At 42.7% G+C, this 27,739-nt stretch overlaps 1 protein-coding gene across 2 annotated transcripts in view; it reads left to right on the forward strand.

The window, feature by feature from the left end:
• Window positions 1-1,683: 1,683 nt before the first annotated feature.
• The window catches only part of PARD3B (par-3 family cell polarity regulator beta), a 1,151,446-nt gene continuing 1,125,390 nt past the window's right edge, over window positions 1,684-27,739 (forward strand). For both annotated transcript variants that reach the window (XM_061382241.1, XM_061382248.1), the window contains exon 1: window positions 1,684-1,904. In XM_061382241.1, the coding sequence (XP_061238225.1) occupies window positions 1,785-1,904 (120 nt within the window). In that variant the 5' untranslated portion in view covers window positions 1,684-1,784. The remainder of the gene's footprint in view (window positions 1,905-27,739) is intronic.

Below are 27,739 nucleotides of genomic sequence, written 5' to 3' on the forward strand. Positions count from 1 at the left end.
ATGACAGAGGATGAGATTGTTGGATGACATCATTGACTCAATGGACACGCATTTGAGTAAATGCCGAGAGATAGTGAAGAACAACGAAGCCTGGCATGCTTCAGTCCATGGGATCAGAGTCAGTCAAGACTTGATGACTGAACGGTAACAAAAAGAAACTACACCACAACTTTAGAAAAGATTTTCATGCTTAATAAAACTGATAGCACTGCCTTAACGCCACCTGGTAGGCAGTGGAACAAATCTCTTTTTTAGAAAAATACATGATGTAGTCCTGACGAACTTGTTGGATGAGCTGGATTGTGAAGAAAAGTGTGGGGGAGACGAGGGATTGAGTGTTGGAAGAACGGAGTTCCTCTTAGCATAACCAACTCCATGGTCATCTCATTTCCTTAATCTTCCTGGGTACCATTCTTTATGATAAATTCGGAAGAATAATACTTTCCTTAAAGGGTAATTGTTGGCGTTCAAAGGAGCTCATTTATGTTTGAGCTAAAAATGGTACAGATGTTATCTGTCGATTTACCCCACCCCAGAGATGCCAATTTCAATTGGCAATGGATACACATCTACCAAATCATGAGCTTAAAAGTGTTGAAATTTATTTTTCTGTAGCCAAAAGTTCGACCGGAAGCGCATTTCAGAAGGATAAATGTGAACATCCATCATCATATCTGGGTCAGGGATGTGGCCTTTTGAGGGAATATTGAGTGTTCTGCCTAAAAGGAAGATTCCACTACTACGTTTTCTCCAAGAATCCCTTCACTTTTTTCCATCAAAGAGCTTTAGAAGGCAGATGTGATGCTGTGCTCAAGACTAAATTCTTAACAGGTCCTTTGGCCACCGCTGCAGCTCAATATCTGCGAACCTCCACGCCTAGAGGTGTTTTCGGTGGGCGGGGCGAGAAGCACCTGCTCCCGGGCTCTCCTCGAATCTGGCTCCAATCCCTTGGTTTTAAGGGTGTAGCTCTGCAGTCTTTCAGCTATTCCCTGGTGTGTGCTTTATGAGATCCGGTTTCAATCCCCTGGTGGGGAGCTCTGAGGTCCCGTTACAATTCCCTAGAGATCCGTGCGTGTGCGGGAGGGACAGAGCCAGGGAGAGACCGAGGGAGGGGGAGCAGTCTCCGGTCTCCGGTTACCGCCCCGCACGGCCCCCGCCCCGCGCCGCCGACTGCACGGCGGGCCCGGGGAGCGCCGCGGCCCCTTTAAGAGCCGGGCCCAGGCCGGCCCGGGGGCCGCGGGAGCCCAGAGCGCGGCGCGCGGCGGAGGAGTTGGGATCCGGCGCAAAAGTTTCCTCCCAACTCTGGCCCCGCGCGCCGCCGCCGCCGCCGCCCACTCCAGCCCGGGGCTTGGGGCCGGCCCCGCCGCCGCCAGGGCCAGGGCCAGGGCCAGGGCCAGGGCCAGGGCCAGGGCCAGGGCCAGGGCCAGGGCCAGGCCGGCAGTTTCGCTTTGGCGGGCGGGGAGCAGCCGCCTGGGCCGGGCCCGAGCCGGAGCCGGAGCCGGAGCCGGAGCAGGAGGAGCTGCCCGGCCCCCCGGCTTCCCCGGCCCCCCGCCACCTGGGAGGTAGCCCTCCCCGCTGCCTCCTGCTCTCAGATCGATTCCCGCCCGCCGGCGGCCGCCTGCCCCGGGCAGAGGGGCGCTGCTGCGAGCCCCTGATCCGGAAGGGGGGCCGGGGAGAGGCGCCCCGGGGTCTCCGCCGGCGCCCGGTGTCCCCTGAGAGTGGGGCCGCGCCCGCCGGCCCAGACACCTGTTCGGCCGGGCCCGGCGTGGTCGCCGGGGGCCAGGATGAAAGTGACCGTGTGTTTCGGCAGGACCGGAATCGTGGTGCCCTGCAAGGAGGGCCAGCTGCGCGTCCGGGAGCTCACACAGCAGGCGCTGCAGCGGTACCTGAAGACCCGCGAGAAGGTGGGCGCGGCGCTGGGGGCGCGCGGGCGGGGCGGAGGAGGGGGCGCGGCTGCGGGCTGGCTACCCGGGAGCGCTCCGCCGCCACCGCACCTGCCAGGTGCCCCGAGGACAGGGTGGCGACGCTCTGGGGACGCGGAGCACCTCGGCGACCTGATTTGTCACGACCTGTGGCCGCAACTTTTGTATGTTGCTAATATGAGGGATCTGGGCGTTTGTGGGCCTTGCTTGTTTCAGGGTGGTGGTTGGAACCGCGGCACCCGAATCACTTGTGGGCTCGTTAGAACGGCAACATCTGGTGCCCGGGTCCAAGCTCACGGCCTCAAAATCTGCTTTTCAACAAGCTCCCAGGTGATTGCAATGGCCAGTGAAGTTGGACAAGCACTGCTGTAGAAGTTGTTGGAGCGAACAGACCTCAGGGGAGCACTCGAAGGTGTTGCTCACTTCAGATGTGATTTTTGACCAGCCAAGGCCCGCCCTACTTCTAATCCTTGGGTTAGAAAGTTGATTGGTGTTAAGTAACAGATACTCGGAAGTTACAACTAGTGAGGCCCTTGGAATTTCAGCCTCTGGAGCTGGCCTCTCTCAATGACTCCAGCAGGAGGTCAGGTGGAAGGATGCTGTGTGCTGACACCAACCAGTCTACACTTGGCTATTTTTACTTTAACACCTCACTTTCTATCAGCATCTACTAAGTGTGTGGGCAGGGTCAGGTCCGGGGTGACTGTCGAAATGATGACAAAGACTGTTCCCAGCTCTGTCCCTGAAGCCAGGAACAAGTGAAATCTAAGTAAGGTTCCAGAAGTGTTTGTAAGTGTGTAAAGTGAAAGTGAAGTCGCTCAGTCGTGTCCGACTCTTTGCGATCCCATGGACTGTAGTCTACCAGGCTTCTCTGTCCATGTGATTTTCCAGGCAAGAGTACTGGAGTGGGTTGCCATTTCCTTCTCCAGGGGATCTTCCTGACCCAGGGATCGAACCCAGGTCTCCTGCATTGCAGGCAGACGCTTTACCCTCTGAGCCAGTGTGTAAGGCATACTTAAATATTCAGAAGCCGTAGCTAGACTCTAGAACTCATATTGAGTGTTTGGGTAACATGCTGGGCCTGTTTCTTCTTTAAAGAAAAAAGTTTCAATGAAAACTTAAATGAAGTCCTCCAGGGGCATCTTTTTTTTTTTTTTTTTTTTGAATCCTCCAAAAGGATATCTTGTTTGCCCCAAATCTTCTCAAATAGGACAAATCATAAACTTTTAATTTAGAGGCCAGTGGTTCTCTTAATGTTTGTCCTCATGCTGTGAGAACTGTAGAAATAGTATGTTGGCCAATTTCATGGTGGAAAGATGTAGTTTATTTTAATGTCATCTTGGTTATCCAAGGCATGAAAGCAATTGTGTTTTCTAAATATATATAGCTGAGGCATTTAAGAAAATCTCTGCATCTCTGTGCCTCCACTTGGAATTATTATACAGGAAAAAATTCCACTCTGGATAAATGCATGTGCATATTTCCTTGAACAGTCAAGAGCTAAAGATGAGCGTAGAGAATGGTCTGTTAATATATTAAATATAATCTCTAAAGCTGGACTTTTTACTAATGGAATTGAGGCAGAGAGAGAAAGTAATCAAAGTAGCCTATATAACTATATAAGTATCTGCCTAATGCTTTTTCCTTTGTTACCATAGTGCCTGCTGTTTATATTGTGTAATTCAGTTAAAAATGAAAAGTAACACAAGTAACCAGTTGTCCTTAAAATCCTATTTCCCTAACTTCTGAAAGTAGTCTAAGGTTAAACCTAACCATGCTATTCTAGACAAATTATTAAAGCAAATTTCACAGGGAGGTTGTTTTATTGAGATGATAAACTTATTTTTATTATTTTAAACATTGTGAAAAATAATTTAATTCTAAAACCTTGACTATTTAGAAATTCGATACATGGAACTGTCCAGGTAATAGAAGTAAGCTATAAGCTTATAAATAGCACACAGGGAATTTAACTATAGGATATTTAATGCATTATAATTTGATCTTAAGAGGTGTTAAAAAACTATCAATATTCTGTACTGAAAGCATAATTTATAATATCACAGATCCCATAATGTAATTGTATTGATCAGTTTACCATTATTACCAGACATTACATTTTTCTGTGTTTACATTTATATATTAGTGAATGTGACATTTAAAGGTCACTTGCAACTAATAAATTCTCCCTCCCTTCTTTGGCTTTTAAAATCTCAATTTAATAACTGGAGAGTGATATTTTTCTCCTCCCAAAATACTCCTCTCTCATAGTTTCGTTTTAAATAGCATTGTAATCATAACAAGGCTTTAACTAATATTATATTCCTAATGGAACTAAAATGTCACAAAATACTCTGATAAAGTCCATGCTTTTATCCATTGAATTTAGAAAATGATGGGAAAAGACCAGAAATATCAAAATTCAATTTCAAAAACAACTTGGCTAAATTCAATTTCTTTAAATTAGTGAAAGGTTTAAACGGTTTGTTTCTCTGGACAGCGAGGTTTTAATCCCTCGTGTGTTACTCCGTTGGTCGTGTCTGACTCTTTGCAACCCAGTGGACTGTAGCCTGCAAGGCTCCTCTGTCCATGCCATTTTCCAGGCAAGAATATTGAAGTGGGTTGCCATTTCTTCCTCCAGAGGCTCTTCCCCGACCCAGGGATCGAACCTGGATCTCCCGCATTGGCTGGTGGATTCTTTACTGTCTGAACCACCAGGGAAGCACAGACTTAATGAGGGCCGCAGAAGCTGCAAGCCGATGAGGATGGGCTTACTCAGTAGTAATAACACAACCACTGAGAGGAATTGTACTTACTTGGCGCAGGCAGTGTTCTAGGTGCTTTGCTGCTGCTGCCAAGTCACTTCAGTCGTGTCTGACTCTGTGCAACCCCATAGATGGCAGCCTACCAGGCTCCTCCATCCCTGGGATTCTCCAGGCAAGAACACTGCAATGGGTTGCCATTTCCTTCTCCAGTGCATGAAAGCGAAAAGTGAAAGTGAAGTCGCTCAGTTGTGTCAGACTCTTCGCCACCTCATGGACTGCAGCCTACGTATATCAAATGACTAACTCTGTGAATGAGGTACTAATATCCCCATTTTACAGATTGGGGAAAAGCACAGAAGTATGACTAGTATGTGGTAGAATTGAGATTTGGAAACCCAGGAACTGTGTTTCCAGGTCTTTACTCTCAGTCATTAATATGGAGCCTAGTAAGTCATTATGCAGTGGAACTTATCCATCTTATTAATTTGTATACAGTTTGTTTTTAAAAAAATTCCATCTATAAACTGCTACAATAATATATCAACCCAATGATAGCAATAGCTATTGTGTTTCTCGCAAAAGGAGGCTTGCGTACATGCTCAGTCGTGTCCAACTCTTTGTGACCCCATAGTCTATAGCCTGCCAGGCTCCTCTGTCCATGGGATTTCCCAGGCAAGAATACTGGAGTAAGTTGCCATTTCCTTCTCTTCCCAACACAGGGATCAAACCTGGTCTCTTGCGTCTCCTCCATTGTCAGCAAATTCTTTACCACTGAGCCACCTGGGAAGCCTTCAAAGTGTTGAGGCATCCTCACACTCCTTTCAATTCTATCTGTTACAGTATAGGTCTGTATGTTACAGGGGGAAGTCTGATTTCTGTGAAAAAAATTGCAGGATTTGCAAATCAAGTCTGAAGAATCTTCTTCAGTCTAATTACAAATTGAAAAATTGGGCATGATCTCTGAGATATCTGGGTAGAGAGGTAAGGAGGTAAAGAAACATGTTAAGTGGGAACATAAATGTAAATGAAGCCTGTTTCTTCCGGAGCCCTGAATAATTTAGATGGGAGAAAGGCAGATTTCAAGATTGAGGAGAGAGTTGGGGTTTCTACAGTTTGAAGGGTACATGAAGCCCAAGGAGGACAGTCTGGGTTTTGTGAGCAGAAGAAAACTGGCCACCTCCAACTGAGAAAAACAAAAGAAGCTGGTATTTGTGGAATGTGGGAAGCCAGCTTAATCAGCATCAGATAAGGCTAGAAGTAGGTAAGATACTGAAGAAACTGAGGGAGCTTTGGGGAAGGCTTTAATTATGTTCTGAATTCTCTCAGACTTTGAGGTTCCTGTGGCCTCCCTGATCCCTGTCCTTTGATAACCTCTACTAGGGAGGTGAGCTGACCAAGGGGCAAGAATTAAGGGATTGCTTGTCTTTGGATCCTGGTAGTTTATCATCATCTGAGGCTTTAAATCCAGTTCAGTTAAGTAGTTAGTGGAGAGGGGATTGTCTTCAGTAGTAAAGGTGGGGATCATTGAGTAATTAGTTAATCATCAAAATTACATGTCACAGGTGAATGGCTAATTGAACCATATCCTGCAGGGCTCTCAACTTTGGTTGATCATTAGTTACCTCTAATTTTAACATTTTAAATAATATATGTTTCAGTCCTTTTCTTCCATGGATTTGGAGTGAAACCTGGGCATAGGTATTAAAAAAAGATACTTCAGATGATACAAATGCCCAGTTAGAATTGAGAACCACTAATCTACTACTACTACATCTTTTGGTGTCACTGAACTAAATTGATTTTTAAAATCATTTGACAGCAGATAATTATGTCTTAGACACCTACGGACCAACTTGTTATTAGCAACTATCTTTCTACTCCTACCGTGAGTGAATTCTCCCAGCAGGTGTTCAAAGAACTTATTAAATTGAGCATTGATTTTATATATAAGTAAATAAGGGGAAGTACTTGTTCAGTAACAAAAGTACAAATAAGAGTGTATAGTGTGTACATGTGTGTGAGTTCAGGAGTCAAATAGTATGAACACTGAGTTTATGGGGTAGTGGGTATGATAGAATTTTTAGGAAGATTTGCAGATCTTTATGTATGAGGATAGTGTTTTTTTTTTTTTAAAAAAGAAACATCTGATTGACTTTCAAAATGAATCTCTTCTGTATTCAGATATTTGGAATAATTTATTGGTTTTACAAGTTGAGATCAGCTTCATAGATTGGAATTAGTTAAGAGCAATGGACTCTCCTGATTGACTGTGAGATCAGTTTTAGAATTTGTACAATGACAAGAATCAACTGGAAGAAAACATTAGAACTCTTGAATTCCTGAAATTTTCAGCTTTTGATGTCTTGTTTCCAGAGGATAAGTTTCCTTTATGCATAAGCTAGGACCACACTGAATTCCCCAAATGCTTTTCAGTTTATTGGGCAGTGACTGACTTGAGTGCTTTATTTCCTATTCAGTTCTCTCCTCTCCCAATGTGTGAACTAGATGCTCTTTCCAGCATGTAGACAGGACTGACTCACCATCAGCAAGGCACATGCTTCTAACTTGGTTTTGGTTCTGTTACTTGACTTGCATTGAGCAGCCTCTAAGTTTGCAAACACAGGGCTCATGGGGTCTGCTATGACCCACAGAAGTGTTTTTTAAGTTCTGCTCAGTGTTACATTTTGACTTTTGCCATGTTTAAATAATATTGAGATTTCATGCAAAACTCCAGATTTCTGTCTTTTAGGGAAAAAAGAATCAGAAGCTCTGAGACTACTGGGCTTTACTTTCCCACATGGCAGCCTTCAGTTGGAGCTGAGGTTAGACACCTCTTTAGAAGGAATCATTATCCTCTAGTCCCCATTATTACCATCCCAATAGATGAGTGTAAGTTGTTAAGTGAGAGTGCTCTTAACAAGGTTATCAGGATATGACAGCTAAGAGCCATGGTTACTTTTCAGTCCTTATTTTTTATGATATCTCACCTTTTAAAACTCTCTCTACCCAGAATTTCTAGACATGTCTCTGTCTTCTGTGTCTTTGTAGGTGCATCCAATACAGTTTCCCTTGTGTGCTGGTGCCTCGGGGTTCTTTCCTTTATTTCAGTTGGATCTCATCCATTCCATGGCTTCAGCTTCCCTCAGGCACACACCTCTAGCCTTGAACTTGCTATCGACCTCAATATCCAGCAGCTTTGGGACTTCACCACCTTGATGTCCCATACATAGTTCAAGCCCAGCTTGTTCTCTATCTGTCTGCATGTCCCCATCCTCCTGTCCTGGTGGTTCAGATAGTAAAGAATCTACTTGCAGTGAGGGAGACCTGGGTTCAATCCCTGGGTTGGGAAGATCCCCTGGGGGAGGAAATGGCAATCCACTCCAGTATTCTTGCCTGGAGAATCCCCACAGACAGAGGAGCCTAGCGAGCTACAGTTCATGAGGTCGCAAAGAGTTGGACACAAATGAGCGACTAAACACATACACATCCTCCTGTAGCCTCTTCATTTCTGGTACCACCATTCACCTGGTTGTCTAATTCAGAAACCGGAAATCCTTCGTTCCTTGATGACCTCTCATCCTCCATATTCTATTACTTGTCTGGTTGGTCAGAAAAGTCCTTTGATGCTTCCATGTGGTATTTCTTAGATCTGCTTCCTCCTTTCTGCCCCACACCAGTTCTTTCTCATTCCTACTGTGGGGAACTGCAGCAGACCCGTAATTGGCCTTTCTGCCATTCAGTTCAGTTTAGTCGCTCAGTCATGTCTGACTCTTTGTGACCCCATGAACCACAGCACGCCAGGCCTCCCTGTCCATCACCAACTGCAGCACGCCAGGCCTCCCTGTCCATCACCAACTCCCGGAGTCCACCCAAACCCATGTCCATTGAGTCGGTGATGCCATCCAACCATCTCATCCTCTGTCGTCCCCTTCTCCTCCTGCCCTCAATCTTTCCCAGCATCAGCGTCTTTTCCAGTGAGTCAGTTCGCATCAGGTGGCCGAAGTATTGGAGTTTTAGCCTCAACATCAGTCCTTCCAATGAACACCCAGGACTGATCTCCTTTAGGATGGACAGCTTGGATCTCCTTGCAGTCCAAGGGACTCTGAAGAGTCTTCTCCAATACCACAGTTATCTCCCAATTCTTTCAAACTGTTCTCCATTGAGGACCTTACAGCTGTAGATCTGATCCTGTCTGGAGTATTGCTGGGATGTGTAAATGGCTCTTCACTGCTATTATGTGAAAACCCACTTTGCTTCCGGGTCCAATATCTTCTCTATTCCTTTATACCCTTTAAATTTGCTCATGTGACATAAACTTTCACATTTTCCCCCACCCCAAGTGAATCCTGCTCATCTTTTGGGATGAAACTCCAACTGCCTCTTCTCTAGGAAGTCCCTTCCTCCCTTTTCCCTCACCATCACTTAGGGGCTTCATACTTGTGTTCCTATAACTCCCTGTGCAGTGTTTTCATTTTGAAAACCATATCTTACATTATACTGTCTACTCATCAAGGTCTACTAACCTAACAGACAATTCCCAAAGGACAGTGGTTTATTGCTTTCTCAGGGGGAGATGGGGTCTATGACCCATGCAGCCACCTACTGCTGTTCCTTTTGGTTTTGGGGTTTTTTGTAGATTCCCTGTCCTGTGCCAACTGGTGAGCAAGGAGAGTGTGGAGGATGCCACAGAAGCCTGGGGGCTTGGCCTGGAAGTGGCAGACATCACTTGTGCCAGCATTCCACTGGTCAGACTGGCCATGTGTGCTGTCTAGATGCAGTGGGCCTGGGAAAGAAGTCCACGTGAATGCAGGAGAGGAACTGGCTGGGCTTGACCACAGAGTGCAACCATTCTGTCTTCTCCACTCTAAGTTGAACTATTTAAGAACAAAGAATGAGTCTTATTTATTCTCCTATCCCTGTTTTTAGCACAGTACCAGATATATAGTATGTATACCAGAAATGCTTGTTAAATTGTATCACCTTTCACATTGCTTTCTTTGGTAAAAGTGAGAATGACCTCATATTCAACACTATGCTTTGTATGAAATCTTTATATGTGGTATAGTTTTATAAAGAAAGTCTAAATGCAGTTTTTCTCTTGATTATCTTCAAATACCTCATCAAATCCACATGTGCTGTAGGCAGTAGTTGAGTGGCCCATTATATCTGCCGCACTGATTGTCTTAAATAACAGCTTCAAATTTTGATAGGTTGACTCCCTTCGCAGATTTTTGAGGCTAGGTGCTCTGCAGTTCTGGATTTTTAGCAAAGGAACATCATAATGTTTTTGTTTCATGGAGATTTGTACAATGCTGCCCTTTACATTTGAACAGTGTTTGATTTTCAGTGCCTTATTTATTAATTTCATGTTGATTTAAAAAATGATTCTGGACTATCTCCATTTGGGTGGATCCTTTATTTTTGAAAGGCACTGTAACTGCATCTTGGGGCTGCCAGATTAGCTCTGTCTCCCCTCTCGGGCGCTACCATTCTTTTGATTGCTGGACTCTTTCTCTGTGGATTGCAACGAGACAGAATTGCAGGATACCAAGAGACAGGATGGGTAAAAAGGTTTCACTCTCAATTCAGTCTCTGTCAGATTCAGTACTAAGTATCATGCAGGTAAATACACCCTGTACTGTTCTTGTCCTTTACATCAAGGAAAGGACATATTAAACTTATCAAGAGGTCCTGGGCCCCAGAGGAGGAGCTGGTGGGGCCATTTGGTGATGGAGGCAGATAACAGAAGAGATGTCTGCAACTCTCAGCTAAGCCACCATCAGCATGACTAGAGACCCACACTGGCAGGAGAAGTGATCAGACCCAATCTAACAGCTTCACTTGAGACAGAAATTAAGGGTATGTGGGGGAGCTCTGACAGTACACTTCTGATACCTTTTTTAGGGGGATTTAGAGTGAGTCTTGCTACTATTCTTTATTTGTAGAGACATAAACCCTAGAAAGAGTGACCACTAGGCAAAGATGGGCTTCTGACAAGGGATGTATAGACAGGGTTTGTACTCCTCCCTGTTTATAGATAGGTGGCCTGTATTGGGAAAGAGGTGGAGAGAGAGTGGGGCACCTGATTTAAGAATGGTGGGTGAAAACTACATCTGTTAATGCCATCTACATCCCATGAAAAAGTATGTCACATATGCAGTGAGACCTTGGTCTGACCCCCAGGTAGTGGATGCTTTGCTACGGTTGCTTTTGATGATCTGACAATCCAAAGGCCATTTCCGTTACTTCAGAGAAGATTGATGAAGAGTGACGTTGGGTCAAACATTCTGTTTTACACTGGGATTATAGAATAAAATAAGACATGTGCCCTGCCTCCATCAGGCTAATAAATTAATATGGCAGAGAAAGGAATGTAGATAAGTAACACGGTGTACTAGATGGGTTTGGAGTGGTAGATGGAAGAGAGTGGTCACCTTTGACTTTAGAGCAGGTAGAGATGAGGAAGTCGTGCCGATTTCACCAGGAGTTACATGTGGGCAGGGTTTAGAAGACAGAATGGCCAATTGCTGGGCAGTAAGGGACGGGAGGGCGTTGGAAAGAGGGAGAGTGAGACGCTGCCTGCCTCTGACTGAGGATCGGTTCAGTTCAGTTGCTCAGTCATGTCCGACTCCTTGTGACCCCCTGGACTGCAGCACACCAGACCACCCTGTCCATCACCAACACTTGGAGTTTACTCAGACTCATGTCCATGAGTCGGTGATGCCATACAACCACCTCATCCTCTGTCGGTCCTTTTCGGGAGGACTTCAATCTTTCCCAGCATCAGGGTCTTTTCAAATGAGTCAGTTCTTTGCATCAGGTGGCCAAAGTATTCGCATTTCAGCCTCAACATCAGTCCTTCCAATGAATATTCAGGACTGATTTCCTTTAGGATGGACTGTTTGGATCTCCTTGCAATCCAAGGGACTCTCAAGAGTCTTCTCCAACACCTCAGTTCAAAAGCATCAGTTCTTCGGCGCTCAGCTTTCTTTATAGTCCAACTCTCACATCCGTGCATGACTACTGGAAAAACCATAGCCTTGACTAGATGGACCTTTGTTGGCAAAGTAATGTCTCTGGTTTTTAATATGCTGTCTAGATTGGTCATAACTTTTCTTCCAAGAAGTAAGCGTCTTTTAATTTCATGGCTGCAGTCACCATCTGCAGTGATTTTGGAGCCCCCAAAAATAAAGTCTGACACTGTTTCCACTGTTTCCCCATCTATTTCCCATGAACTGATGGGACTGGATCCCATGATCTTCGTTTTCTGAATGTTGAGCTTTAAGCCAACTTTTTCACTCTCCTCTTTCACTTTCATCAAGAGGCTCTTTAGTTCTTCTTCACTTTCTGCCATAAGGGTGGTATTATCTACATATCTAAGGTTATTGATATTTCTCCTGGCAATCTTGATTCCAGCTTGTGCTTCATCCAGCCCAGCGTTTCTCATGATGTACTCTGCATATGTGTTAAATAAGCAGGTGACAATATACAGCCTTGATGTACTCCTTTTCCTATTTGGAACCAGTCTGTCGTTCCATGTCCAGTTCTAACTGTTCCTTCCTGACCCACATACAGATTTCTCAAGAGGCAGGTCAGGTGGTCTGGTATTCCCATCTCTTTCAGAATTTTCCACAGTTTATTGTGATCCACACAGTCAAAGGCTTTGGCATAGTCAATAAAGCAGAAATATATGTTTTTCTGGAACTTTCTTCCTTTTTTTGGTGATCCAGCGAGTGTTGGCAATTTGATCTCTGGTTCGTCTGCCTTTTCTAAAACCAGCTTGAACATCTGGAAGTTCTTGGTTCATGTATTGTTGAATCCTGGCTTGGAGAATTTTGAGCATTAGTTTACTAACTAACGTGTGAGTTCAGTGCAATTGTGCAGTAGTTTGAGCATTCTTTGGCATTGCCTTTTTTTGGAATTGGAATGAAAACTGACCTTTTCCAGTCCTGTGGCCACTGCTGCATTTTCAAATTTGCTGGCATAGTGAGTGCAGCACTTTCAAAGCATCATCTTTCAGGATTTGAAATAGCTCAACTGGAATTCCATCACCTCCACTAGCTTTGTTCGTAGTGATGCTTCTTAAGGCCCACTTAATTTCACATTCCAGGATGTCTGGCTCTAGGTGAGTGATCACACCATTGTGATTATCTGGGTCATGAAGATCTTTTTTGCATAGTTCTTCTGTGTATTCTTGCCACCTCTTCTTAATATCTTCTGCTTCTGTTAGGTCCATACCATTTCTGTCCTTTATTGAGCCCATCTTTGCATGAAATGTTCTCTTGGTATCTCTAATTTTCTTGAAGAGATCTCTAGTCTTTCCCATTCTGTTGTTTTCCTCTATTTCTTTGCATTGATCGCTGAAGAAGGCTTTCTTATCTCTCCTTGCTATTCTTTGGAACTCTGCGTTTGGGTGCTTATATCTTTCCTTTTCTCCTTTGCTTTTCACTTCTCTTCTTTTCTCAGCTATTTGTAAGGCTTCCTCAGACAGCCGTTTTGTTTTTTTGCATTTCTTTTTCTTGGGGAGGGTCTTGATCCCTGTCTCCTGTACAATGTCGTGAACCTCTGTCCATAGTTCATCAGGCATTCTGTCTGTCAGATCTAGGCCCTTAAATCTTTTTCTCACTTCCACTGTATAATCATAAGGGATTTGATTTAGGTCATACCTGAATGGTCTAGTGGTTTTCCCTACTTTCTTCAATTTAGGTCTAAATTTGGCAGTAAGGAATTCAAGATCTTAGTCACAGTCAGCTCCCATTCTTGTTTTTGCTGACTGTATAGAGCTTCTCCAGCTTTGGGTGCAAAGAATATAATCAGTCTGATATCAGTGTTGACCATCTGATGATGTCCATGTGTAGAGTTTTCTCTTTTGTTGTTGGAAGAGGGTGTTTGCTATGACCAGTGCGTTTTCTTGGCAAGACTTTGTTAGCCTTTGCCCTGCTTCATTCTATACTCTAAGGCCAAATTTGCCTTAGAGTATTTGTTACTCCAGGTTTCTTGATGTCCTAATTTTGCATTCCAGTCCTCTATAATGAAAATAACATCTTCTTTGGGTGTTAGTTTTAGAAGGTCTTGTAGGTCTTCATAGAACCGTTCAACTTCAGCTTCTTCAGCATTACTGGTCGGGGCATAGACTTGGATTACCATGATAGTGAATGATTTGCCTTGGAAACGAACAGAGATCATTCTGTCATTTTTGAGATTGCATCCAAGTACTGCATTTAGGACCGTTTTGTTGACTATGATGGCTATTCCATTTCTTCTAAGGGATTCCTGCCCACAGTGGTAGATATAATGGTCATCTGAGTTAAATTCACCCATTCCAGTCCATTTCAGTTCACTGATTCCTGAAATGTCGACGTTTACTCTTGCCATCTCCTGTTTGAGCACTTCCAATTTGCCTTGATTCATGGACCTAACATTTCTGGTTCCTATGCAATATTGGTCTACAGACCAGCATGGGACCTTGTTTCCATCACCAGTCACATCCACAAGTGAGGATAGACAAGGTTTTTTGGAGGTATGGCAAGAGAACAACAATATGGAAAGTTTCCTAAAGCTGATTGTGAGAGGGAAAAGTAGGAATGAGGCTGTAAGAAGAAGCCAGAGTCCAAGCTAGGGGCCCTTTGGTATGACTGTCTAAAGAGCATGAACAGTCAGTGGAACATTCTGGGCAGCGTGGAGATAGTGTTTTTCTTTTTTTCTATCGATTGTCCTAGAGGATGGAGGCAGAGAGAGCTGGGAATGGAGGTGGAAAACTGGTCCGTGTCCTGGCTGTAGGAGTGCAGATTAGACATACAGAAGCAGAAGAGGAAATGGGCTTGGGAATTTCAGGGGCAAAGAAATCAGACTCAGTATTTGACCCTCTATGGCAGGGGTCTCTGACATCTGGGATCTAATGCCTGATGATCTGAGGTAGAGCTGATGTAATAATAAAAAAATAAGTTCACAATGAATATAATGTACTTGAATCATCCTGAAACCATTCCTCCCTCTACCTCCGCTTCCCCTGCTCCACATCTGCCCCCCACTCCCCACCCCTTATTCGTGGAAAAATTGTCTTCCATGGAAGTAGTCCCTAGTGCTAAAAAGGTTAGGGACCACTGCTTTGTGGTATGGGAGGCATGGGTACAACTGAGGGAGAGGGAGCCCTCTGAGGTTTACGTCTTCATGGTTTACAGACCGCCCCGTGACCACACCTGTGTTCTAGACATTGCAGCTTGGGGCTCCAGAGATGAGTGAAGCATGGTCTGTGCCCTCCAGGAGCCCCACAGGTGGGGGCTAGGAGAGGCGGGAGGCTGAGGATGGATGAAAGACTTGCCGGGGAGTGTTTGAGGGCGTAGCTGAGATCATAAATCATGAGTTCATAAAGGCGCCAATCTTTTGCATCAGCTTTTTGGCATTGGGTTAGAGCCTTGATTCAAGATTGGGATTGGGCGCAGATGTGGAAAAAATGTGGCGTCCAGAAATAAAAGTGATCAGAGTGAGTTGATGAAGGTATGAACTGTATTGGTGGCTTTCAGCCTTCTGTTTGCCCCTTGAGACGCACTCCTGTGACCTGGGAGGCTGAGTGGTGTGGACTGTCTTGCTCTGCGATGTCCAGTTGGCATCAGCCATGGGAGGAGTCCCAGCAGGAGGCAGCTCCCTTCTGTTGGGTTACCATGGGCTGGCTGCCTCCCTTTACTGAAGGACACAACTTCCATCAGGTAGCCCTCCCTGCATACCTGTCTGCACTCCATTCCCTGGCCCCTTGGGTACCAGATGGTAGCGACCTCACTACTTAGGAGTGCTCTCCCTTAATGTTTTTCCTTAATCCTGGGGAAACCTTTATAAATAGGTTCTTTATTCAACTCCTAAGCGCCCAATTTGGGTGAACCATCTATTTCTGCCAGAACTTGGATTGATAAATAAAGTAGTAATAAGTTTTCCTTTATGACACAGTACCCACAACACACATATACAAATGAAGTCAGGAGGATGGTAACCCTTACTTAACCCTAATGATACCCTCTTATTTTTTATTCTACTCTTTTTTTAAAGTAGTTGGAATATACTAAATTTATTTCACTGCTCACTGATGGATTAGGCCCATAGTTAGAAAACCAATGGGATTACCTGATGTATAGGGGGCATTGAATGGATCGTCAAGTTAGATGGCTCTAGAAATTTTCACAGGTCCAAGATCCCATTGTTTTTTTTATTGATTGAGGTAAAGTGTGAAGCTGAAGGTAAATTCCTAACAGGTATGCATTACAAGGGTTTAAATTGCAGTCTATGGATTTTAAGGCCAAGTATCTTATATGGAGAACACTTAGGTCTTCACCTTTCTGAATAGCCAGCACATGAGCTCGGAGTCATCTTGGCCCAGACTTTCAGGTGGCTTGATAAAATCTTGGAGAAAATGAAAGAGTTTCACTTGTGATCCCATATTTCTTTCATCATGACATAGTCATAGTATTGGTAACTTTAATGTTAGGTTCTGGATTACTTCCTTTTGTAGCAAAGAACTGAGGAAATGCAAGATGGATAAATAATCCTTGTCTGTATTTATAGGCACATTTATAGAGACTCAGTGGGCTTGAGTTTTGACAGCAGTGTTTGATCAGAGACATTTTCTCAGAACCTTAAAAAAAACAAAACTGCAGTTCAGAAATCTCTAGTTAAAAAAAAAAAAAACAAAAAAAACCTTTTTTGTTTGTTTGTTTGTTTTTCATTAGAAAGAAAGAAAGTGAAGTCACTCAAGTCACGTCCAACTCTTTGCGACCCCATGGACTGTAGCCTACCAGGCTTGTCCATTCATGGAATTTTCAGGCAAGAATACTGGAGTGGGTTGCCATTTCCTTCTCCAGGGGATCTTCCCCACCCAGGGATTGAACCCAGGTCTCCCGCATTGCAGGCAGATGCTTTACTGTCTGAGCTGCCAGGGAAGCCATTTTTTCATTGCTGCTAACTAAATTTGCATTTCAGGTCTTTCTACCTTCCCTTTTACTTTTGTCTGTGGGTGAAGAGAGCTGTGTGGGACTGTGACCATGGATAGCGAAGTATGGTCAGTTGTGTCTGAGTCTGTGCAACTACCCCATGGACAGTAGCCCACCAGGCTCCTCTGTTCATGAGATTTCTCAGGCAAGGAGACTGGAGTGGGTTGTCATTTCCTACTCCAGGGGATCTTCCCTATCCAGGGATTGAACTGTGTCTCTTGCGTCTCCTACATGGGCAGGCGGATTTGTGCCACCTGGGAAGTCCTTATGGATAGTGAGGAGCCCTCTGTTGCTGTGTTAGTTTCCTAGGACCACAGTGACAAAGTATCATGAGCTGGGTAGCCACAATGGGTGGCTTAAAACATAATTTTTTCACAGCTCTGAAGGCTAGAGGTTCAAAATTAACATGTTGGCAGGCTCATGCTCCCTTTGAAGCCTCCCAGAGAACCTTCCTTGCCCCTTCCAGCTTCTTTTGTGCCTAGACATTCCTTAGCTTGTGGCAGTGTAACTCTAGTCTCTGCCTCCGTTTTTACATGGCCATCTTCCCTCTGTGTCTTTCTCGTCATATAAAAACAAATACATATGTGTGTGTGTGTGTGTGTGTGTGTGTGTGTGTATGTATGTATGTATGTATGTATGTATAGGTGTGTGGCTGAGTCCCTTTGCTGTCTACCTGAAACTATCATGACATTGTTAATATGCTATACTCCCAACATAAAAAGTTAAATAAACAATGCACGGTGCTTGTTAAAAAAATAGTGTTCAAACATTATAAAAGGCACAAAAAACCCAGATCACATCAGGTTAGGACTTACCCCAATAACCTTACTTAAGATGTTTACATCTGTGAAGACCCTGTTTCTGAATAAGGTTGCATTCACAGGTACAAAGGGTTAGGACTTCAGCATATCTTTTGTGGGGACAGTTCAACTCCTAACAATTGGTATTCAGTTCAGTGCCTTTTTCCTATTTTTAGAGTAAGAGACTTTGAGAAAATTCTGTGAATTCTTCATTACTTTCCCCACAATGTTACTCTTTATTCCTCAAGTTTTTGCTCCAAAATGATCCACAGATAACTTGCTTCCTGTTTTATTGAGAAATAAAGGTCTTATGGTCTGATATCACTTACTGTTACCTTCTGTACTTGTGCATTTTGGCATCTGTGCCCTTGTTCTCAGCTGAGTCTTCAGATGACCTCGTTGAGACACACATTTGTCCTAAATTCTGCCTCATTCCAGGTCTTTTGTGGTCTGGCTTCCTTGAGCAATTGATTGAAGTCCTGGGACTTGTTTGAATTGATCCTCTAAAGTCTATAATTAAGTTAGTGTTTTTGAGCACCTATGCTGTCCCATACACAGTCCCTTTCCTTCACGGCTTCCCAATTTAGTTGGAGAGACACACATACTTACTGAAAACAGAGCAACAGCCAGGTGCCAGATGAGTTCTCCAGGCATTAAGGAGGGAGAGAGCTCACAGTTGCCAAGTGTGAAAAATGGGTAAAATCTAGATAAATGAAAGAAGGGAAGCAGGAAGTATCATTGGCAGAGATAAATAAAATAGGCACATTGCAACAGTTCTCAGACTTACTGGTCTCAACAGCCTTCTTTACTCTTCCATTTTAGAGGACCAGAAAGGGCTTTTCTATGCAGATCGTATCTATCCATATTTACCATATCAGAAAAACTGAGAAATTAAAAATATATATTTAAATGATTTAGAATAACCAGTCCATAACCAGGTCACCTGTTGTCATGAAAATGACTATATTTTTCAAAGCAAAAGAAAGACAATCAGTGAAAAGAGTGACCGTGTGTAACATTGATGCCGTTCTCTTTGCTGCCTGCTTGTTAGACAGTTGGATTCTCAAATGTGCCTGCTTGCTTATTCAGTCTGTTGCAGTGTATTGTTTTGGTTGAAATACTTGAAGGAAATCCTGCCTCACATAGATATGTAACTGGAAGAAGGAGCAGCATTTTAGAAGTTTTTTCAAATAACTGTAGATAAGCTTTTGTATGTTACATGCAGATCCAACAAGTGATGGTTTTACCAGTAGTCATGTATGGATAGATATGAGAATTGGACCATATAGAAGGTTGAGCACCAAAGAATTGATGCTTTTGAACTGTGGTGTTGGAAAAGACTCTTGAGAGTCCTTTGGACTGCAAGGAGATCAGAGCAGTCAATCCTAAAGGAAATCAATCCTGAATATTCATTGGAAGGACTGATGCTGAAGCTCCAAAACTTTGGCCACCTGCTGTGAAGAGCCAACTCATTGGAAAAGACCCTGCTGGGAAACATTGAGGGCAGGAGGAGAAGGGGATGACAGAGGATGAGATGGTTAAATGGCACTACTGATTCAATGGACATGAGTCTGAGCAAGCTCCGTGAGTTGGTGATGGACGGGGAAGCCTGGCATGCTGCAGTCCATGGAGTCGCAAAGAGGTGGACATGACTGAACAACAACAGCAACAGCTGGAGGCCACTCGCAGAGGTCACCTTGCTTTCCTGGTGGTCACTTACAGTTCTATATTATGTGGAACTTACCCAGACTTATTACTTCATCAAGCCAGCAAGTAGGATCTCTAAAGTTGGAATCTTATATAACATAATTATGGGAGTGAATCTTAATAAGGATTGCTTTCTTAAAGATTAATTGAAAAGTGGAATCTGATACCATACTAGTAAAATTTTCATACTCTGTTATGTTATAACCCATTCCTTTGTGTTGTATTTTGAATAAATCTTCTATCCTTCTGTGATGTTCTAACATCATACATTGGTTATTTGGAAAACACTTGTTCATTGGGTTATACCAGTCTTCCAAATATTGATACATTTCATTATACAATATCAAAAGCCACATACATTGATATTATCATCAATTTCATCAGGTGAAGGTATTGTGAAACTATCAAGCTCACAGTGGTGGATACAGTTTTCTAAAATTTTAATTTTTACTTTGTTATTGGTAACAAATTTTGTCTTTTCTTTTCCATGAAGTACCCAGGTTCACATCATTCATTTTGATGTGAAAAATGTCAAAAGCTCAGGTATAAATAATCCTAGTTTGTCTGTCATGCATTCTTTGAAATGAAAATGGTGTTCCATGAAAAAAAACAGTGAATTCAGCTCAACTCCATCAGTCACAGGAGTGCTTTTGCCTGAGGTGTCCACTGGTGACCGGTATGAAGAAGTACTTTCTGTGGACTTTCTAATCTTCACATACAATGTCAGAAAAATGTGAAGTCAAGGGTCAAAAATTAATGTGTTTTTTGTTTTTTTTTTTGCTTCATTAAGGGTATTCTTAAGTTCAATTGACCGTCTTTAAAAATGCAGATGAGTAGCACTAAAGAATACAGTGATTTCTAGTATAGTTTATTGCCTTGATTGAAACTAAGGCACTGGCAATTTTACCCACCACTGCTTCTGCACTGGGAATGCAAATGTCAGCACACTTGTTCCCGGGGTGAACCATGAGAGTCCAAAAAATTATTCAACATGTTGACTATTTAAGTGCCCGTGTTTATTATTTGCATTCACATACAAAAAGCAATTCTTCAGTCAGTGTCAGCCCCAAGTAGTCATCTCATAGAAAAGAAACAGCAAGTTCAGTTTCATCTGTAGATGAATCCAGGAGTAAGGCAAAAGTACAGTTCTACAGTAGGGATATTAACTCAGTCTTCACATTTGTCACCAGATGTTTCATTTGAGGAGTTCCAGTATCATTGGAAAGTAGCACTGTCATGCCATTTTTTTTTAACTGACTTATCATGTAGCAGGCATTCAGCTATCTCAATTGTACAAGGCTTTCTTAGTCTGTTATAGTGTGCACTTCAGCTAATGCAATACAGTAGCTTAGCCTTCAAGGTACTTCAGTTGCTTCTTTCATTTCTAGTTTGAAAAGCTGTAATAATGTTTGACTTTTGAAGTGTTCATTACATCTGCATTTTAAAATATTCACTTCCTTGTTCTTCAAATTTTTACTGATTAATTTCAACATGATGCTACAACTTAACTTTTTGAAAATGTTCATTGCATTAGATACAGTAATGTAAATGACCAATTATTATGGTCAAAGAAATGAAAACTTTCATGTCTTTGTCTATTCACAGTTTTACTCCCATTTTTTTTTTTTTTTTGGTAGAGTTTTCCCTTCCATGAATCAGAGACCTCTGCTGTGTCAGTTTCATCTTTTTTTAAAAGTATCCTTAAATTTTGGTGGGCTTCCTTTGTGGCTCAGCTGGTAAAGAATCCACATGCAGTGCAGGAGACCTGGGTTGGGAAGATCCCCTGGAGAAGGGAAAGGCTACCCACTCTAGTATTCTGGCCTGGAGAATTCCATGGACTGTATAGTCCATGGGGTTGCAAAGTGCCGGACACAACTGAGTGACTTTCACTTTAAATTTAGGTAGTGAAGCTGTGATGGATTGAGGAAGCAGATTTTTCTAACCCTCCATTTTTATATGTTGAATTTCTTATTGTGGTAAAATATTCCTACTGTAAATTTACCATTTTAACTGTTTGTGAGTATTCAGCTCTGTGGCATGGAGTGCATTGACACTGTTGTGCATCCATCATCCTCCACACCAGGACCTTTTCATCTTCCCAAACAGAAACCTCATTCCTAGTAAACATGAACTTCCTATTTTCCCTTTTCCCCCAGTCCCTGGTAATCACCCATTCTACCTCCTGTCTCAATGAATTTTACATTTAGGTGAAACATACATTTACCCTTTGAGACTGGCTTATTTCATTTAGCAGAATGTCTTTGAGTTTATCTATGTTGCAGCCCATGTTAGAATTTCCTTCCTTTTCAGGTTTAAGTGATAGTCCATTGTAGGTTTATACCATATACGATATTATTTTTGCTTCTTGATTTTTTAAATTTAACTATAGTTGATTTACAGTACTGTGTTAGTTTCAGTTGTACAGCTTTAGATTCTTTTCCACTCTAAGTATATACAACATTTATCCATTGTATATCCATTCATCTAAACAACTTGAGTTGCTTCCATCTTTTGGCTGTTTTGAATAGTGCTCTATGAACATGGGCATACTGCAGATTTGTGAGAGGACAAATGAAATATGTAAATACTTTTCTGGCTTTGGCCTTGTGGACCTCCTTAAAGGTCTTGAGGCCCCCAGGGTTTCACAGTCCTCACTTAAGAACTGTTCACTGGAGTGCAATATTGGGAGATGTCTTCACAGTGAGTTTAGGCATTTGGGGCATTCTGTTATTAGTATAAGACTTCCCTGGTGGCTCAATGGTAAGCAACCCGCCTGGAAATGTAGGAGATGTAAGAGATGCAGGTTTGATCCCTGGGTCAGGAAAATCCCCTTGAGAAGGAAATGGCAACTCAGTGTAGTTTCTTGCCTGGGAAATCCCATGGACAGAGGAGCCCATGGGGTCGCTAAAGAGTCAGACAGGACTTAGCCACTGAGCAACAACAGAAAACAACAGCTGGTATGCTTACGATAGGAAACAGGAAGGCAGTCTTCCTGGATTACATGATTTCAAGAAGTGATTGAAATTTGCTTAACAAAAAAAATGACAACAAAAGCATGGGACGTTATTTTGTGTTCTATAACCTGAACATGTCACTATTTAGAATGACATTCCCAAAATATCAGTATTGAAATGGTATTATTTCCATCAGCCATCCGTTGGGAGTGGTGCTGCTTAATTGGAGCTTCACCTGAGTTCAGTGCAGCCTCACGTTTTTGTTTTCATTGCACAGTTTATATATTTAGGCTCTCTTAAAGGGAGCTTCTTTAAACATCATTAATTATCTCCATGTATATAGCTCATGTCTTTTGTTTTTTAAAAAAAAGCCAAAGGTGGTGGTCATTCATCTTTACTTTATAGTAGGACATCTCTTTGCTATGATTTACATGCTGTTTAAAAATCAATCCCAATGCCCTTCTTTAAACTCTGATTCATGGAGAGTAGATTTGTTATATTTAAGTAATATTATACATAAATAATAACATATAGGTTGAGAGGATAAGACAAGATGTGGAGTAGAGCTGTGATCATCAGATGATAGACACCCATGTGATTATTAACTGGAGAATGTGCACCATGGACCTTAGTACAAACTGAACATCTGCATTCAGGTAGCAGACAGTCTTGGGTGGTATGCCTGGCTTTCTTGGTTATGATTATGTTGTTTAGATGGATGGTTGCATAATAAGATATTTAGTATATGTCTTTGTGACATGAGAGAAATTTTAGCTTTTATATCATGAGGAATATAGTTTTGAATATAACTTTAGATTGTTCTGTGGTGATGAAAATGAATTGGGAAGGGGGAGCAAGTGGGAACACTAAGAAAACTACACATTTGGGTGAAAAGTACACATTTGGGTGACGTGATGCTTATTGTGGGAGTGCTTCTGTGAGCCTTGGGCCCCTTGCTGCTGCAGCCTTGAAGATCAGGAAACTAAGCATCATCATTGTGACATAAAAAAACAAAACCTTTTTCCTGTGTGTTTGCCATGATTTTCCATTGTTGGGCCTGTGATGTTGAGTTGAGATTTTAAAGCGTGAGATTTTAAAATGTGTGGTGGACTTCCCTGGTGGTCCAGTGATTAAGAATCTGCCTGCTAATTGCAGGGGTCATGGATTCAATCCCTGGCCCGGGAAGATTCCACATGCTGTGGAGCAGCTAAGTTTGTGTGCCACAACTCCTGAGCCCAGGAGCTGCAGCTACGGAGCCCGCATGCCTTAGAACCCGTGCTCCACAAGAGAAGCGACTGCAATGAGGAGAAGCCTATGCACCACAGCTAGAGAGTGGCCCCTGCTCACCACAGCTAGAGAAATCCCACATCCGGCAGCAAAGACCCAGCACAGCCAAAAATAAATAATGCAATTGTTAATAAAAGTTAAATGTGTAGTAAAGTTTATAATGGCAAACTTGATGAGTTCATTTCTCCCATGAGGTGATGGAGGTGGGAAGTAGAAACGCTTTGGCTGTGTTTATTAGGTAGGGCCAGACTGTATTCTACCATTAGGGTTGATATTTGGAAGACAAATACACAGCTTTGTGCCTCCTTTTATGATTAGCTTGGCAAAGAACGGTGGGTAGAGTGAAGTCTGACAGTTTCTTTGTCATCCTGATCAGGATTATTTCCATCTGACTGGAATAGCGGGAGTCCCATTTCCAAGGACAGGTAGTTGAGACCAGTGTGGCTTTAGAAACTTTGAGAATACTGAGTCTTGATTGCCTGAATGGAAGCTTCTGTCAAAGACAAGAGAAAGCAGTGATCACAACGTGGTAAAGACAGTCTTTTCAGTGAATTGACCAGGGTCCAGTGTACAGGATGGATTAGAACAGGAACTGAAGGTCAGACAGTTAACTTTTATAACTGAGACACTTAAATCCTGTTGGTCTGAGCTCTGATTTCTGTATGATTTGTTTCTACTTCTTCAGGCAATATTTGGAGTAGAAAATCTAATTTAGACTGGCTGCCCAAGAAAGTTAAATAGATCGATCCAGTGTGGGCTTTTGGGAGAAGCACTGTATTCGGTGTCTGAGGCCCAGGGTATAGCCCAGCACTTCTGTGGACATGAACTACCTCTGAAACCATGGGCAAGGCCCTTGAACTCTCTAGACCTTGGATGAAGAGGAGCTTATTTCTAAGGCTCCTCCGTAGTTAATTTTTTTAAGTGTCTCATTTATTACTTGCAAGTATACATTTCTAAGTACTCACTTCTACATGTTGCCAAGGAGTGGTCTTTGAGGGGCCTCTTATGATGAAGTATGATGAATAAATGATTCATGAACAATTAACAGTGTATATTTCCATTCAGACAATTTTGGAGCTGTAACTCTCTCATAATAGTTTTCACTCCTTTAAGTAGAGTTAAGCCCTTGAAATTCTGTTTGCATCCTTAATTTATTTGAAAAATGAATTTTTCTGAGAGAACATAACTCATCTTCCCTAATTAGATTGTAACCTCCTTGAAAGCAAAATGCTTTGTTCTGTTCTGCTTGCTTGTTTGTTTTAATCCATCATAATGCCTTAAAGAGCACTAAGCATACAGAAAGCACTTAATAAAGCACATGAGTGAACGAGTAACTGGAGCATGAATTTCCATTCAAATCAAATTATTATAAACTCTTGAAATATTGAAATGTGAATTAATAAAGGTTTAGGCCCGTGATATTTTATTACTTCCCTGAATTAAATAATGTGTTTGTAATTATCATTGCTGTGGTTCCATGTAGGTGTGACTAAGTGGTCAGGCTGAAGCCAGGAAAGGTCTTCACAGTGGACAGCTCTAGGACGGGTTGGTAGGAGTTAGTTCATAATTATATAATTTTTGTTCTCTATGAAGAAAGAAAATATCATTTTCCAGAAATCAATCTTTGGATACCCTCATGGATCTAGCGCAGTTGGGGAGGGAGCAATAAAGTGGAGTTTAAAAGTGACAGAGGTCAGTTATGGAGAGAACAAAACACTTTGTCAGTTTTCTGGCCAGAAGGAGAACACTTCTTGACTAGAGATGATTTTTCAGATGAAATCTTTTTAAGACATAGGTTGCCTGGCATCTTCATTTGGTTTCTATGGGAGTCAGAGACAAGATGACCAAAAGAAAAGGATGAAGAGGAGGATGCCTGCAGTGGTGATGGAGGGAGGTTAGCAGATATTGTTAGGGGAAGGTGGGAGAGGAAACAGCCCAGCTGGAGGGGCTCCTCACTGTGGGAAGAAACTGACCTCTGTCCACATCCCTAGTCCCTGCTGCTGCTGCTAAGTCGCTTCAGTCGTGTCCGACTCTGTGTGACCCCATAGACGGCAGCCCACCAGGCTCCCCGTCCCTGGGATTCTCCAAGCAAGAACACTGGAGTGGGTTGCCATTTCCCTCTCCAATGCAGGAAAGGGAAAAGTGAAAGTGAAGTTGCTCAGTCGTGTCCGACTCTTCTCAACCCCATGGACTGCAGCCCACCAGGCTCCTCCGTCCATGGGATTTTCCAGGCAAGAGTACTGGAGTGGGGTGCCATTGCCTTCTCCCTGGACCTTCTTTATTCCTAACCCAGGACAGTCACTGATGTCCTAATGATAAATCTGACCTGCGATCAGTGGGAATAGGGATATTTGACCTATGTTTTAAAACATTACATCAGAAATCAGTTAAAACAGATAATTAAATATTTAATTTTTTTTAACAGAAACACTTCTATAAACACAATAAGTATATCTATTTTTTTTCCCTGACAGTACCTTGGTTATTTGCTCCTCTGAGGTCTGAGCTAAATAGATGGATACTCCAGAGAGCTGTTTAAATTTTGTCCATAAAAATCATAAAGTCAGCCGTTCATTCATGGAGCCAGTGTTCATTGGCTGGCAAACATGTATCAGATACTTTGCCAGTAAGTGGAGGGATAATAAAGATATTATCTGATTCCTGCCCTCTGGTAGGCAAGTATGATTCTGTGTGATGGTACACATCACCTAGGAAGCATCAGAGAGGATGACTCTGCTTGAGGGGCTGGGGTTTTAGAAGCCCTTCTAAAAGAGATGAAACTTGAGACTTCTCTGCTGCTTTAATTTATTGGTTCAAAAATGATTTTTGGATGAAACCACAGTGACCACGTGTTGACGTATATGATCAGGACAGCCTAACTTGGCTGGATGCTATACCATTCCATCCTGTCTGCTCTTTCGTCCTCAGTGCTGGGTCATTATTGCCTCAAGTATAGTACTGAAGTGACATATAAGAGACACTCTGAAATGGACTTAGGCCTCCCCACTCTGCAATCTCCATCTTTTCTTTATCTACACTGGTTTTCACTCACAGTATCTTTCCCGCTAGATTGTAAGTTCCTTTGTGGTCATGATAATGATCGTGACATTGATGTCAGAGGTGCTGATGATAATTCTTAGCATCCTTTGAGCATTACTCAACACCAGACAGTGTATGCATTATCTCATCTGATGCCTACAGCCTCTGAGAAGGGGGGTGTCACTTTCTCCTATCTTTTCGAAGATGTCATTGAGACTTAAGAGAGGTTAGATGACTCTCTTATATCAGTCATCATCACAGTGGAATAGGTAGTCACTTGTCTGTCCAGTATTATTTTTTTCTGTGTGTGAATCTATGCATATAATTTACATCCTTCCTCCCTGCCACTTGCTCAGCTACAACATGTTTTTGTTTGTGTGGTAAGTACATGATAAGTGACAGATTCCGCTCTGTAGGGAGATTATGCTCCCTGCTCTCTCATTGTTCTGGTTGGCATGCTGTCAGAGTGGTCCCCACATGCCCGTGGGTGCTAAGGCATTGAAATGTGGGATACTGTTTGTCCTTCAGCCTGCTCTTCTGCCTTTTGTTTTGCCATCACTGGCTCTTTTCTTGTCTTTTGTCTGGAGTCTGTAGCTGAGCACTCTCCCTTGGCTTCTGCTCTTGAGCAGCACGGCTTCCATGCCTAGTCTGTCACTGTGTCTGATCCCCAGCCACGTTCTGCCACTGTGGACTCCGGCTGAGCCCATGTTGACTGCTCCTTTTACTTCTCGTTTACTCTCTTCCTTCTCTCATAGAGTCTTCAGTATGTTTCAGCATTCCCTTCAAGAGGCTGGCAAACTGGGCTTTTGTTTTGCTTATGAACTGACCAGACATTTTGTGTTAGAGAGTCCTATTCTTGGCCTTTCTTCTGAGCTTTATCCCTGGGTGGCTGTGTGGGTGCAGGAATATTATCTGGTCCTCAGATGTGGTTGCTTGTTTGGTTGTTCTGTACAACTCCCAAGTTGGAGTTGTTTAAGAACCACAGTACCAGAGATGATGCTCAACTGTGTTCACAGCTGTTGTTAGGACTAGAACAAGTTATCAGTCACCTAAAATTTTATTTTCATTTCTGTGCTGTCTTTCTAAAAGAACTTATGACAAAGTTCTTTATGAAGTTCAGCTAGCAGCTACTTCATACTTTACTCTTAATAAATCTTGCTTGAATATGTGGATTTTGCATTTTAACTCTGATATTGACCAAATTATTCTTCCTTCCAATGGACACTTTGACTCTATTATATGGATGCTTAACACTAGCAAGAGGATAAAGATTCCTTGTTTCTACCC

The sequence above is a fragment of the Bos javanicus genome, chromosome 2, assembly GCF_032452875.1.
Source record: "Bos javanicus breed banteng chromosome 2, ARS-OSU_banteng_1.0, whole genome shotgun sequence".
In the NCBI taxonomy this organism is placed as follows: domain Eukaryota; kingdom Metazoa; phylum Chordata; class Mammalia; order Artiodactyla; family Bovidae; genus Bos; species Bos javanicus.